Source organism: Eutrema salsugineum, unplaced genomic scaffold (genome assembly GCF_000478725.1).
Source record: "Eutrema salsugineum unplaced genomic scaffold, Eutsalg1_0 scaffold_6, whole genome shotgun sequence".
Lineage (NCBI taxonomy): Eukaryota > Viridiplantae > Streptophyta > Magnoliopsida > Brassicales > Brassicaceae > Eutrema > Eutrema salsugineum.
In genome coordinates, this window is record NW_006256547.1 from 1194227 (window position 1) to 1207672 (window position 13446).

The window sequence follows — 13446 nt, forward strand, 5'->3', positions numbered from 1 at the left end:
AAAAAAAATAATATATATATATATATATACATAGTTTTGTACTTGGAAATTTAAAAAATTACAAGATACAAATTGTAAAGTGGCAAGCGAAGTTCTTTTATCAACATGGTGTGCGAATCTATCGACCATAACTTCAAAGACATGATGTCGAGTTGTGTATTGGTCTTTGCTTCTTGGAACTTAGTGATGTGTTGATCTGTGAATCTCGTGATTAGAATTATAAAGCCTTGTTTGGCTGTTTTCCCTTTCACGACAAAATCTCCCTCTGTCACTTGTTTTGCTCTTATTTAAAGATTATTTATCTTACATTTGCTTCTTCTTTTTTTATACAAAATTTATCCGGCATCACATTTCTAGCACTGTAATTATAAAATCGATGAAAATACAACGAAGTTCAACTAGTTCTAAATGTCACTAATACATAGAATAACTGCGAGCCGGTACAATTACAAATTGAATACATTCAACTGCAATAAAAATCGACCGTTTAAGTGTTTTGGTTGACAATTCCACTTATATATATATGTGTCAAATTTATCAACCAAAAAGTTAATCGATTTAAGCACCTTATTAATACATGTATAATTTTTGAAAATTAAATTAAAAAACAGAAAGTAATTAACATCACATTTTAATTATCGTATTAATAACGACAAAAAAAAATTTGTAGTTGTATGAACAATATCAAAAAAAGTCTTTATATTACAGGAAAAATAATCCGGTTTAATCAATAATCTCCGATTAATTGGAACGTCCACATATTTTCCGGAAGCCCAACGTAAAAGATCTGGCCCAAATTCACTCTTACGCGGGTAATGGACCCCATTCTTTTTAAAATTTGTGTGTTGTTACACGGATGAGAAAAAAATCCACCCGGGAATCTTTGACCCGATTGGAAAATGGGATCGTCTGCGAATACAGAGACGACGAATATCACCGCCTCTCCGGCGTCGACCCACAAACATCCGTCAACCAACGGCGGAGATGCGGTTCCGAATCATAGCCATGCTGCGATACTCGATCGCACGACATCAGAATCGGATTCGTCGAAGAAGAGAAGAACTGGGGTGCTTCCGCTCGAGGTCGGCACTCGCGTGATGTGCCTGTGGAGAGACGGAAAGTATCATCCCGTGAAGGTTATTGAGCGCCGGAAGAATCATAATGACGGCAACAATGAATACGAGTATTACGTTCATTACACAGAGTGTATGTCGTTTCCTTTCTCTTTCCGATTTTGTGGTCTAGGGTTTCGATATTGGGTCCTGACATATCGAAAATTGAAGTAGAAGCTGTGGAATTTTCTGAAACCTTAAGAGAAAGCTTTCAATTCAAATTGCCGTTGGTTTTTAGATGTGGTGATTAAGGATATACATGTTATGAGTGTTTGATTTTCGTTACACTTGTGAAACTACAGTTAATAGAAGACTTGATGAATGGATTAAGCTAGATCAACTTGACCTTGATTCAGTAGAGTGCGCCTTAGATGAAAAAGTGGAAGACAAGGTACCCATTCTTCAAATTCTTCTGCTTTCTTGTCTTCTGCGTTAAGCACTGAGCAGAGAAGTATGTTTTGGTGATAGGTGACTAGCTTGAAGATGACACGACACCAGAAACGGAAGATTGACGAGACACATGTAGAGGTAAGTGATTGTCTAATTTAGTTGTTATATATTGTGCTTTAGTGAACTGTGTGACAGGCTATATTCTGATATTTTTCAATATTTGTATAGGGTCATGAAGAGCTGGATGCTGCGAGTTTGCGTGAACACGAGGAGTTCACGAAAGTGAAGAACATAGCAACGATCGAGCTTGGGAAATATGAGATTGAAACATGGTACTTCTCTCCTTTTCCGCCAGAATACAATGACTGTGTGAAACTCTTTTTCTGTGAGTTTTGCCTGAGTTTCATGAAACGCAAAGAACAGCTTCAAAGACATATGGTGAGCAACTAGTTGTTCTTTTCGAATATTACGAGCTTTCATACTTGCATTCAATTTGTATACATTTCTTTTCTTATAACTTTTGAATCACTCTTTTTCTATGCAGAGGAAATGTGATCTTAAGCATCCCCCTGGGGATGAAATCTATCGAAGTTCTACTTTGTCAATGTTTGAGGTAATATCCTGAATATTTTCAACATATATATTTTTTCTGGTGTTATTCCTGCAAGTTACGCCAGTGTATTCAGCTTTGACTATTTTTTTTTCTCTCAGTCGGTTGTGTTGTATATTCAGAAGTGAGTTGTCACAACCTGTGAATTTACTTATAATCTTACAGGTGGATGGGAAAAAGAATAAGGTCTATGCACAGAACCTCTGCTATCTGGCAAAGTTATTTCTTGACCACAAAACTCTTTACTACGACGTTGATTTGTTCCTGTTCTATATTCTGTGTGAATGTGATGATCGGGGATGCCACATGGTTGGATACTTTTCAAAGGTACCGTAACATTTTGTTTCTTTGTGGGACTGTTACGTAGAAAATCTTGGTCACGACTGTTAAGTGGCACGTAAATTGACGGGGGTTTTATAGTAGACTTCTTGCTGATTGAATTCATATCAGTCTTTGCCTCGTGACCATATCCGTGAGATACAGTTGAAAAAATGTTTCGAAAATTACCGCAAGCACAAACTCTACCATTGATGTTTGGTTATTGACGTATTATCTCTCCCAGATTTCCTTGTTTTTAGAAATGCAGATATGTTTGATTTCAGTTGATTAAACGAATTTCTGTTGGTACAGGAAAAGCATTCTGAAGAGGCGTACAACTTGGCTTGCATCCTTACCCTTCCTCCATATCAAAGGAAAGGCTACGGCAAATTCTTAATAGCCTTCTGTGAGTTCTCTTTTCATCTAATTCTCTCCTTCTTTTCTCCTGTAAAGCTTACTCTTCTCTCTTTTGTTAAGTTGATAACAACTTACCCATTCTGTTGTGTTATATATATATATAGCATATGAACTCTCAAAGAAAGAGGGCAAAGTCGGGACACCGGAAAGACCCCTCTCTGATCTAGGCTTAGTGAGTTACAGAGGTTACTGGACTCGGATTTTGTTAGACATCTTGAAAAAGCACAAGGGAAACATATCTATCAAGGTATGCATGCTCCCTTAATCATGCTATTAGCCTATTTATCAACAGATTAATTTATACATATCCCAAACTTTTCTCAAATGTAGGAGCTGAGCGACATGACGGCGATTAAAGCAGAAGATATATTAAGCACCCTTCAGAGTTTGGAACTAATACAGTACAGGAAAGGACAACATGTGATATGCGCGGATCCTAAAGTACTGGACCGGCATTTGAAAGCCGCAGGCCGAGGTGGTCTTGATGTAGATGTTAGCAAAATGATATGGACTCCTTACAAAGAGCAGGGCTAAGTGAGAGAGAGAAAGTGAGAGCCTCATCAAAGGCGGACCCATGCCTATTACATTTTTAATATTCATGTTTAACCGTTTGTAATATATCAAAACTGTAGTATGTTTTGTTGCTTATGATCTTTTGTTGAATTTGAAATAGATAAGATTTTCTTGTAAGAAAGAGATTCAGATAAATAGGAAAAATTTCTATTTTACTATAATATATGTATATATATATATATGATTTCTTTATAATTTTTACTTGATTAACTTATTTATTCAAGTAAAAAAAACTTGTTTATTCATACAAAAAAACTTGTTTATTCATTCAAAAATAATTATCTTTAGTTGAATTTAAATAGAAAATAATTTTTTGTAGCATCTTCAAAATCAATCATACACACTTATAAGTCTTATATATTATATATGTACAATTCTAGAAAAGCAGTGAAGTCTCGCAGTGGGACTCTGACTTTTTGGTCTACACCGGCCCTCTTTCAAAGAGGGATCTAAAGGTAGCATGTGATCAGAAACCAAAGCTGGACTTCAGGAGCTTATTCATTCATTCGCCATATATACATAATTTTGCCACCGCCACCATTACCGCTGCAACGCCTCCCACCTACATAAAAATTAAAATTTGTCATATAACAAAATAATATATTTTTAAAAATGACAAAGGTAAAAAACTATACATTGTAGCCAATGTTGTAATCTTAAAGTTTTGCAAACTGCTACTTTCATATTTGTGGAGAATTTCAGGTCAGATATTGTGCATAAAACAATATAAAAAACTAACTATAAATATTCTTACATCAGAAAAACACTAAAAATAATATAAAACAATATTAAGCTATAGATGCACAATCTAGTTATTAGTAAAAATAATAGAAACAAAGCTAAGAAAGAAAAAGTGTGTTTAAATCATTCCATTTTGCCTCCCTATATTCACAAACTTCAAATTAACAAACCTTACAAAATTTGTTTTAAAATGATTTCGGTCTCTTTTGAAAGTTTGTTAAAATTCAAGGCAACTCAATATGTCATTTCGAATGGCGGTTAACTCTTTTAAGTGGTTTTCCACTTCAACGATGTTATCTTCTATCGCCTTTGCATCCACAAATGCAGAGTTGATATAAGAATTTTAATACACTTTCAAAAGGGACAAGAATCATGAGTTTGGACCGGAATCACATTTTGCATCCCACATACGTTTGAGTTCGATCTAATCACTCATGTTAATTAATAATTAATAACATTTACAAATTACAACCACTATAAAAATCGACCGTTTAAGTGTTTTGGTTGACAATACCATTTATATCTGTCAAATTTATCAACCCAAAAGTTAATCGATTTAATCACCTTATTAATGCATGTATAATTTTTTAAAATAAAATTAAAAAACAGGAAGTAATCAACATCAATTTTTAGTTATTGTATGAGTCACGACAAAAAAACAGCTGTTGTTGTATGAACAATATAAAAAAAAGGTTGTTATATTACAGGAAAAAATACTCCGGTTTAATCAATAATCTCCGATTAATTGTAACGTCACATATTTTCCGGAAGCCGAACATAAAAGATCAGGGCCAAATTCACTCTTACGCGAGTAATGGACCCCACTCTTTTAACAATTGTGTATTGTTTACCCGGATGAGAAAAAAATCCACCCGGGAATATCTGACCCGATTGGAAAATGGGATCGTCTGCGAATACAGAGACGACGAATACCACCGCCTCTCCGACGTCGACCCACAAGCATCCGTCAACCAACGGCGGAGATGCGGTTCCGAATTATACCCATGCTGTGATACTTGATCGTACGAAATCGGAGTCGTCGAAGAAGAGAAATAGATTATTACATTATATTATATATACAGCATAACGTTTTGATATCCGAGCAAAGCCACAAACCAAATGCTTCAGATTTGATAATCTCAACAAATAAATAGATGAGGATTATAATTAGGCTGACTTACAAAGACTGTTCAGAGACGCTCGACTCAAAAGCAAACAAACAAAAAAAAGTTGGAAAATTTTAAGTAGGGTTCTTCGAACTGCAAATACACTCTGGGTATGGATTCTCATAAAAGGCTTCTTCGGTTCTAAACCGAGCACGCCCTTTGATCCCCTGTGTTGGTCCCTTCCTTCTCCTCGGTGCACCTTGCCTGCAAAACCAATCCAAAGAATCTCTTTTCGCATCAAAGATGTTTTCATTTTTTTGTTTCTTGTATATACAAAAAGAAAGGTTAATTGCATTTTATGACTTGTATAAGAAGCATATATATATATATATATATGATTCTTTCGTTACCTGGCTTGATGCATTTGCTGCACAAGATTCGAAAACTTTGCTCCTTCTTTTATCTGTCCTCTCTCCACCTTATTGAAGAGTTTCACTAGTCCTTTCCTGCATACAAGACAACACTGGTCAGTCATGAACTCATCGTCAATTATCCGACAACAAAATGAGTAAAAGACAAAAGCTTCTTGAAGAAGCCAGAACCTGTCTGGAGTGATTGTCCTGCGATGCCCTAGAAATCTGCGGTGGCCTTCAACAGCTCTTGCCATGTTTCCAGAATGTGAAGGAACAAACACATCACTCTCAACTGAAATTATACAATCAAGAGCAGCCGTTTTGGTCGCATGGCCTGTGAAACCTCTCAACTCATCTTCTGTGGCAAGCTTTTCCTACAGTACATGAAACAAATTTTAGATTGCCAGTGACATGGAAGATTGACGAGGTGGTTTATAATCAAACCTTAAAGACTAGATTCGGGAAGCGTGATTTAAGCTCCGAGAGTCTCTCATCACCCCCATAGATTTCCCCTGCCGCAATATATATGACTGTTGATTGAGGATATCCAAGGCCTTTCAGAAATATCCCCACTTCTTTCGGAGTCAATGGACATAGTCCTTCCACTCTCTGCTCTGTTGAATTTATACTTTTGATCTTCCAGTGGCTTGTACTTTCCCTGTGATCAACCGATAATATATTTAGCTAAAAAACCCTAACTTTATCCTGAGAAGACGTTTTTTCATGTTTGCTTTGTTAAGTGTAGATGCACAGAGTAGTTGATTACCGCATTACTCTCAGTTCTTCGGATTCAGCATCAGTAAGGCCATAGGTACAACCAGTAAAAGCCAACATGTCTTTCTCATATCTCAGATGCAATGCAATATATCTCCCAACGCGTGATTTGAGTCGCTCAACCAGCTTCTGTGGTGTCACCGTCATGATTGCTCAGAACCCAAAGTCTACAGGGAAGCCCCATAGGACACCTCTTAAATGCATAAACTACTGAGACTTATGTATGATACAAAAAAAAAAAAAAAATGTGTTCATTCTTCTATCAGACTCCTCTTAATAACCCAACAGGCACATCATGACATAAGTTATTGATAGTTCGATCATTTGATGATGAAGACTCACCGACCCAAACTATGGATTCAGGACTTCTATATTGCTATTTGGTATCCCAAAGAGAACATAATCTTGATATCTTCTGTGTATGCAAATGAATCATATTTTACTACACTCTGTCTATGTCGTGTGTGTGTGTGTGTGAGACTACACAAAAGAGCAGAAAGAAGTTAGCAAAAACAGGGAAAGGGTCCAAACCTGTCCAAGGCTTTCGATTGCAGGAGAGAAGCGAAGACCAAGATACAATACACGGCATCTCAATCTCTGAATGTCGACAGGCAGGTCATTATTTGCTAGGCGAGAATCTGATTTCGCGACATGGATGACCTGCATCGTTGTCATTCTCTCAGAGGTTAACAACATCGCTAATTATCTACAAGTTTAGTGCTACACCGTGAGTAACAGAGCACATGACATTTCAAAGTAAAGACCTTGTACTCCTTCCACAAGTGTGTCATTTCTTCATAATATCCTACACCAGACCAAGAAGTGAAATGCTTCCTTGCTCTAGGTAGAGATTCCACTTCCTTTGGGAGCTTCTTAATAATCTTCACATCTCCTCGCAGGGATTTGATGAAATGTTCCTCGTCAAAAATATCTGAAAAAACACTGAGGCGTAGTGAAGTGGAAGTTAGCAATAGTTAAAGAACAAACCTCACAACCAGTAAACTAAGAGCCACGAAAAGACTGTATATTTTTGTTTGTTTGAAGTGTCAAATACCTTGAATCTTGCCAAAACGACCGCTTGTCGAGCTCAGGAATGACTAAAGTTGCATTCATGATGTGCGCAACAGCCACTATATCTGCTATCTGTGAGATAAAGAAACATGCTTATTGACTTATAGCTCGAATTTAGGAGAAACATTTCTACTAATCAAGAAAAAAAAAAGTAAACCTGAGCTTAAAATAGTTTATGGTTTAGTTTTACTTACACCAGTGCGCATTTGATTTAGGCCACCATTACTTCTCACTGTTATATAACGATCTGATTCTGAAAATTCTGCAAAAGCTAAGCAATTTTCTGTTTTAAGAACACAAAATAAAGAAAGGAACTTGAAATCAAATTTAAAGCATAGTTCCCAATTCATAGATCCAGCAGAATCTGAAATTTAGCACCTTCTACCTTTATATTTAGGAGTAGGTTTGACACATGGATGCAAACCAAAGCTGAAAGGAGGAGTCCAAAGTTGAGCATCTCCATTCGATTCCCTCATTTTCTGAAGCTCAAATAAGAGTCTTTCTTTATCAATCGTCACGATCAAAATTTTAACCAAGAACCAAATCAAGTCTCTTCATTTGAATCAAAAACCCACTAAAATAAGAATCATACCTTCTTCGGAGGCGAAGATGGTGGCCGAAATTTTTCTGAATCGATGAGATCGCGGTGTTGATGCTGACGATGGGTTTGGTCATCGGTTTGTATGTTTCTAGAGCTGAAGACGAGAACCCAGATGGTAAAAGCAAATACGAAGATCAAATAGAGAGATATAGCTTTTATGGAGAAAAATCTAGCTGAAGAAGAAGATGAGATTATCGAGCGAGATAAGTTTCTTTGTTTCACCATTTCTCCGAAGAAGAAGAAGAAGAAGAAGGAATCATCAACACAGATCTACAACGGTCTTTTCCTCCGAACATCAAGGGTCATTTTTGCTCGCTCAAAATCGGTTTGGTATCAAAATTTCAATATGACCGGAAATTCGAATATGATAATGTCCGGTTACCGGTAATATTTTTTAAAAACAGTGCAATTCTCAGACTTATAAACACACCGATTAAAACGCCTTTTTCCAACTTACTAATTTCAAATGCACCGCATTTCTAGCGCACCAGTTCGGATTTAAAATCACTGTATTTTCAGAATTCGAATATTGATAGTGTACCGGTGATGTCCGGTTTAGGGAGCAGAGCACCAGTAAATCAAATCCTGTAAAACGGAGCGTTTCATCGTTTTCTGTCCGTCTCTCCCAAATCTATCTCCGTGAAGAACCCAAAACACAGGGTTCAAACTTTCACCTTTACAAATTTTGCTGCTATCGTTTTCCTGCACCCAGAAATCGAGGGCAAAAATTTTCCTACTCTAATGATTGAACAATGGCGTTCTATTTCTCGAGTTCGTTAACTCCAACCCATTTTCCGAAACCCTTAAACCCTTGTAATACCCTCCTCCCCGTTCAATTTCCTGGTACTCTGTCCAGTCTCGTCCGTCGGAGAAAACCAGTGGAAGCTAAATTAACTTCCAAATTCAATCTCTTCCCTTCACGACGGAATGGTTTGTTTACTTGCAGTACATCATCGAGCTTTGAGTCCACTGAGTCTTCCGCTCCACAGGAAGATGATGCTGAGTCGAACCGTCTATTTGAGGTTTATCCCTCTCTTCATTTTCAATCTCAAAATAGTAGCGACAAGTATACTGTATAGACAGGAATAACTAATTGTTGGGTTCGAGGAATCCAAGCTTGCGTTTAAGACAGACCCTGTCAAATTCTTATGAAGGACTTGAAAGCTAATTCCTTTTTGACTTTAATGGAGTTTTCGAAGCTCTGATTCGTCTGTTGGATTTTCCAGAGATTAAGGGAAGCTGAAAGAGAACGAATTAGCAACATGGAAGAGCTAGAGAGAAAGGCTAATGTACAATTAGAAAGGCAGCTTGTGATGGCTTCAGACTGGAGTAGAACATTGTTAACGATGCGTGGGAAGCTAAAGGGAACAGAATGGGATCCTGAAAACTCTCACCGGATCAATTTTAGCGATTTTATGAAACTGTTAGATTCCAACAGTGTTCAATACATGGAGTATTCAAACTACGGACAGACGATTTCAGGTTCAAAGTCCCACAAAGTTTCATTATTTCAGTGCTTTTCTATTTGTTACGCATGCCAATGATATATGGTGTCAAAATTTCTTGAATTTTTTGCTTAAGTTTTGTTGTTGTTGTTGTTGCAGTGATTTTGCCTTATTATAAAGATGGGGAGCCCCAAGGAGAAGAAGATGAAAACTCAAAAAAGGAGATAATTTTCCGTCGGCACATTGTGGACCGAATGCCAATTGATGGTTGGAATGATGTTTGGAAGAAGTTGCATCAGCAAATTGTCAACGTAGAAGTTTTTAATGTAGATGTGGTTCCAGCTGAGGTCTACACTACAGTTGCCACTTTTGTGATTTGGTCTATGAGACTTGCTCTATTTGTCTCGCTGTATGTTTGGATCGACAGCATTATGAGGCCAATCTATGCCAAGTTAATCCCTTGTGATCTCGGAACCCCTACCAAAAAGATTAGAACACCCCTCAAGCGCGAAGCACTTGGATCCCTAGGCAAGAGTCGGTATGTCAAACCAACACCAGATATTTGATTTTAACTGAAGTGGCAGAAAGTATATCCTTTTCTAAGATTGTATTTGTTTTTTTTGTAATTTTTCTCTCTCAGGGCAAAATTTATATCAGCAGAGGAGAAAACTGGTGTAACTTTTGATGATTTTGCTGGTCAGGAGTATATAAAGAGGGAGTTACAAGAGATTGTGCGGATTTTAAAGAATGATGAGGAGTTTCAGAATAAAGGCATTTATTGTCCAAAAGGTGTTCTTCTTCATGGACCTCCCGGGACAGGGAAAACTCTGCTGGCTAAAGCTATTGCTGGAGAAGCTGGTTTACCTTTTTTTGCGGCAAATGGAACCGATTTTGTTGAGGTGAGGAACTGACTGTGTCGACATAAAGAAACATTCCTAAATATCTTGTTTATTTAGGTCTTGAGTTAATGGAGTTTCCTGCTTTTTTGTTTAAATCTGTAGATGTTTGTAGGAGTGGCTGCTTCTCGTGTAAAAGATCTTTTTGCTAGCTCTAGATCATTTGCCCCATCTATAATCTTCATAGATGAGATTGATGCAATTGGAAGTAAGCGAGGTGGACCAGATATTGGCGGGGTAAGCATTCGGTTCTTTAGATATTAGTTTGAAAGATTAATTTCTTTTTAATGTGTTCCTAATTGAACAGGGAGGAGCAGAGAGAGAACAAGGTTTGCTTCAGATATTGACTGAGATGGATGGATTTAAAGTTACTACATCACAAGTAATGCTTCTATTTGCTATAAGTTTCTTTTCGGTAATACATTTCATGCTATTAATCCTCGGTTTCGTCAGGTATTAGTCATAGGTGCAACAAATAGGTTAGATATCCTTGATCCTGCACTTCTGAGAAAAGGGCGTTTCGACAAAATTATAAGAGTTGGTTTACCTTCAAAAGACGGTAGATTGGCGATATTAAAGGTACTTAATTTATCTTATGGAATCAAAGATTTTTGGTCTGCTTTGTGCTTTTTAGCTAAAGATTCTCTTTTTATGAAAGGTTCATGCTAGAAATAAATTTTTCCGATCCGAAGATGAGAAGGAGGAGTTGCTGCAAGAAGTAGCTGAGAACACAGAAGATTTTACTGGAGCAGAACTGCAAAATGTTCTGTAAGAAATAATGCCACTGCTTCAACTACGTGTTTTGAGAATTGCACAGAATCGGAAAAGACTGATGTTTGCTTAATTGCTTACAGAAATGAAGCTGGAATCTTGACTGCAAGAAAAGACTTAGACTACATTGGAAGAGAAGAACTCTTAGAGGCGCTTAAGAGGGTAACTTAGTGCTTAGTTTACAGTCTATTCACACTTAAGATGCTGATTTAGCAAAATCTGATTCCACTCATTACAGCAAAAAGGGACATTTGAGACGGGGCAAGAAGATAGTACTGAAGTTCCGGAGGAATTGAAGTTGAGATTGGCTTACCGAGAAGCATCGGTTGCTGTTCTTGCTTGTTATCTTCCAGATCAGTACCGTCCAATCAGTGAGGTGGTTGAGAAATTAGATCCTTCATGTGCTCTATTCGATCATAATTTGGCTTAGACCATTGCTCAATGTGCTTCTCTGTGCAGACTGACATAAATTCGATCAAAAGCCAACCAAATATGCGCTACACAGAAACTTCAGGGAGAGTTTTTGCAAGAAAGACAGATTATGTGAACTCAATAATCCGTGCATGTGCTCGTAAGTTAAAATATAGAAAAGTCAGACGTTTTACTACAATATTTTCACACAAAAAAAAATCTCTTTTGCTGATGACTTTGTCGCTGTTTTATAGCCAGGGTAGTTGAAGAGGAGATGTTTGGGATTGAAAACTTGTGTTGGATCTCTGCTAAGTCTACTTTAGAAGCTTCTCAGCGTGCAGAGTTTCTGATTCTTCAAACGGGAATGACTGCTTTTGGAAAAGCTTATTACCGAAACCAAAGAGACCTCGTTCCAAACGTAAGTTTTTTTTCTTTTTTACTCCTTGCTTCTTTCTTTTATTAAGCTCTTGAGAATCTCAGAAAACACCAACCAATTCGATTCTCCTGCGCTGTAGCTTATTCCGAAACTTGAGGCATTACGCGATGAATATATGAGGTTTGCTGTTGAGAAATGCTCATCAGTCTTGCGAGAATATCAGTCAGCTCTTGAAGAAATCACAGGTTTAGAATATCAAATACTCTGTTTTACTTCATTACAGATCATACACTCTTAACAATCTTTTAAAAGAGTTTCATACTATTTTCAGATGTGCTGCTTGAGAAGGGCGAGATCAAAGCCGATGAAATATGGAATATTTACAATACAGCTCCAAGGATTTCTCAAGTTAGTTATCTCTCTCTCTCCCTCTCTTCTCTCTTTGTTTCAGTTATTTCGAGTTTTCAATATATCCTTTTTTTTCTGAAAACAGAAACCCGTGAGACCTATCGATGAACATGGAGCTTTGATCTACGCGGGAAGATGGGGAATTCACGGTGTATCGCTTCCAGGGAGAGTAACATTTTCTCCAGGAAACGTTGGTTTTGCAACATTTGGCGCTCCTCGTCCCATGGAGGTATGTACAGTAAACAAAACAACTCATTGTATAGATCAAAATTGTCATTAACAATTTTACTATTTTTCTTTCTCTTATATTTCCTCTTGTGTTTTGTTTTATGCAGACGCAGATCATCAGCGACGACACATGGAAACTAGTGGATGAGATTTGGGATAAAAAGGTTAAAGAGATTAAAAAAGAAGCTGTAATTCAAGTTGAAGAAGAAAAGAAGAAACCTCAAATTTTGATGGCAACGCATTTCTTTTAAAAGTAAATCATTTGTTAAGTCTTCTCATAGTTTCAGTTTCACAAAACATCGTATGTACACAATTACACATTCAGGATTGGTGGCTTCTTCTTATCTTAAAATGTATTCTATAAGACAAATAAATTTCTTGAAAAATGTTAGTGGAAACCACTAGCTTAAAAGTTATGGTCGCTCCAATCTAATTATATGTGATACTTTTTCTATAAAATTGAATATTATTTTGTATTTATTTATTATTTAATTGATGCATTCTTGCCTTGCTGTAGGGCATGGACAAACTAAAAGTTGATGCAATCTCATCCCACTTTTAAACAAAAAAAAAAACCTCAGAATGCTTTTCTCTTGTCAAATATTGTGATTTTTTTTTTCAAGGCCAATGTGGATTTCATTGTCTACATTAACAATCATATTAATGTTGAAAGACATTGGCAAATTGAGAACTCCTAACCACTGGCGACAATAGAGTCGCAGGTCGATATCAAAACCATAATCTTCTTCCTAAGTAGCACGTAAAACGTGATATTTTTTTTTTTT

General features: G+C 36.9%; 3 protein-coding genes across 4 annotated transcripts; 2 read left to right on the top strand and 1 right to left on the bottom strand.

Annotated features, from left to right (window-relative positions):
• The first annotated feature begins 854 nt into the window (after window positions 1-854).
• LOC18013158 (histone acetyltransferase of the MYST family 1) lies at window positions 855-3583 on the top strand. Its single transcript, XM_006394071.2, has 9 exons — window positions 855-1206; window positions 1415-1503; window positions 1581-1640; window positions 1731-1940; window positions 2047-2115; window positions 2278-2439; window positions 2743-2836; window positions 2952-3094; window positions 3178-3583. The coding sequence occupies exons 1-9, from the start codon at window positions 900-902 to the stop codon at window positions 3379-3381; spliced, it is 1338 nt and encodes a 445-aa protein (XP_006394133.1). The 5' UTR covers window positions 855-899; the 3' UTR covers window positions 3382-3583.
• A 1663-nt stretch (window positions 3584-5246) lies between these two features.
• On the bottom strand, window positions 5247-8392 carry LOC18013159 (O-fucosyltransferase 38). 2 transcript variants are annotated; one of them, XM_006394072.2, is made up of 11 exons: window positions 8118-8392; window positions 7911-8004; window positions 7720-7787; window positions 7509-7597; window positions 7219-7396; window positions 6986-7114; window positions 6447-6583; window positions 6125-6338; window positions 5870-6054; window positions 5678-5773; window positions 5247-5531 (listed from the first exon to the last, which is right to left on the bottom strand). In XM_006394072.2, exons 1-11 carry the CDS (start codon window positions 8349-8351, stop codon window positions 5402-5404), a joined length of 1554 nt encoding a protein of 517 aa, XP_006394134.1. In that variant the 5' UTR covers window positions 8352-8392; the 3' UTR covers window positions 5247-5401. The 2 variants fall into 2 exon arrangements, with proteins under 2 accessions (XP_006394134.1, XP_024007652.1); XM_024151884.1 differs by having other exon boundaries at window positions 7720-7796; window positions 8118-8390.
• A 381-nt stretch (window positions 8393-8773) lies between these two features.
• On the top strand, window positions 8774-13005 carry LOC18012584 (probable inactive ATP-dependent zinc metalloprotease FTSHI 4, chloroplastic). The gene is made up of 16 exons (XM_006394073.2): window positions 8774-9148; window positions 9353-9608; window positions 9731-10109; window positions 10212-10470; window positions 10573-10704; window positions 10775-10849; window positions 10921-11046; window positions 11126-11235; window positions 11322-11400; window positions 11477-11614; window positions 11698-11809; window positions 11904-12067; window positions 12165-12270; window positions 12357-12433; window positions 12519-12662; window positions 12769-13005. The coding sequence occupies exons 1-16, from the start codon at window positions 8879-8881 to the stop codon at window positions 12910-12912; spliced, it is 2571 nt and encodes an 856-aa protein (XP_006394135.1). The 5' UTR covers window positions 8774-8878; the 3' UTR covers window positions 12913-13005.
• The last annotated feature ends 441 nt before the right edge of the window (window positions 13006-13446 follow it).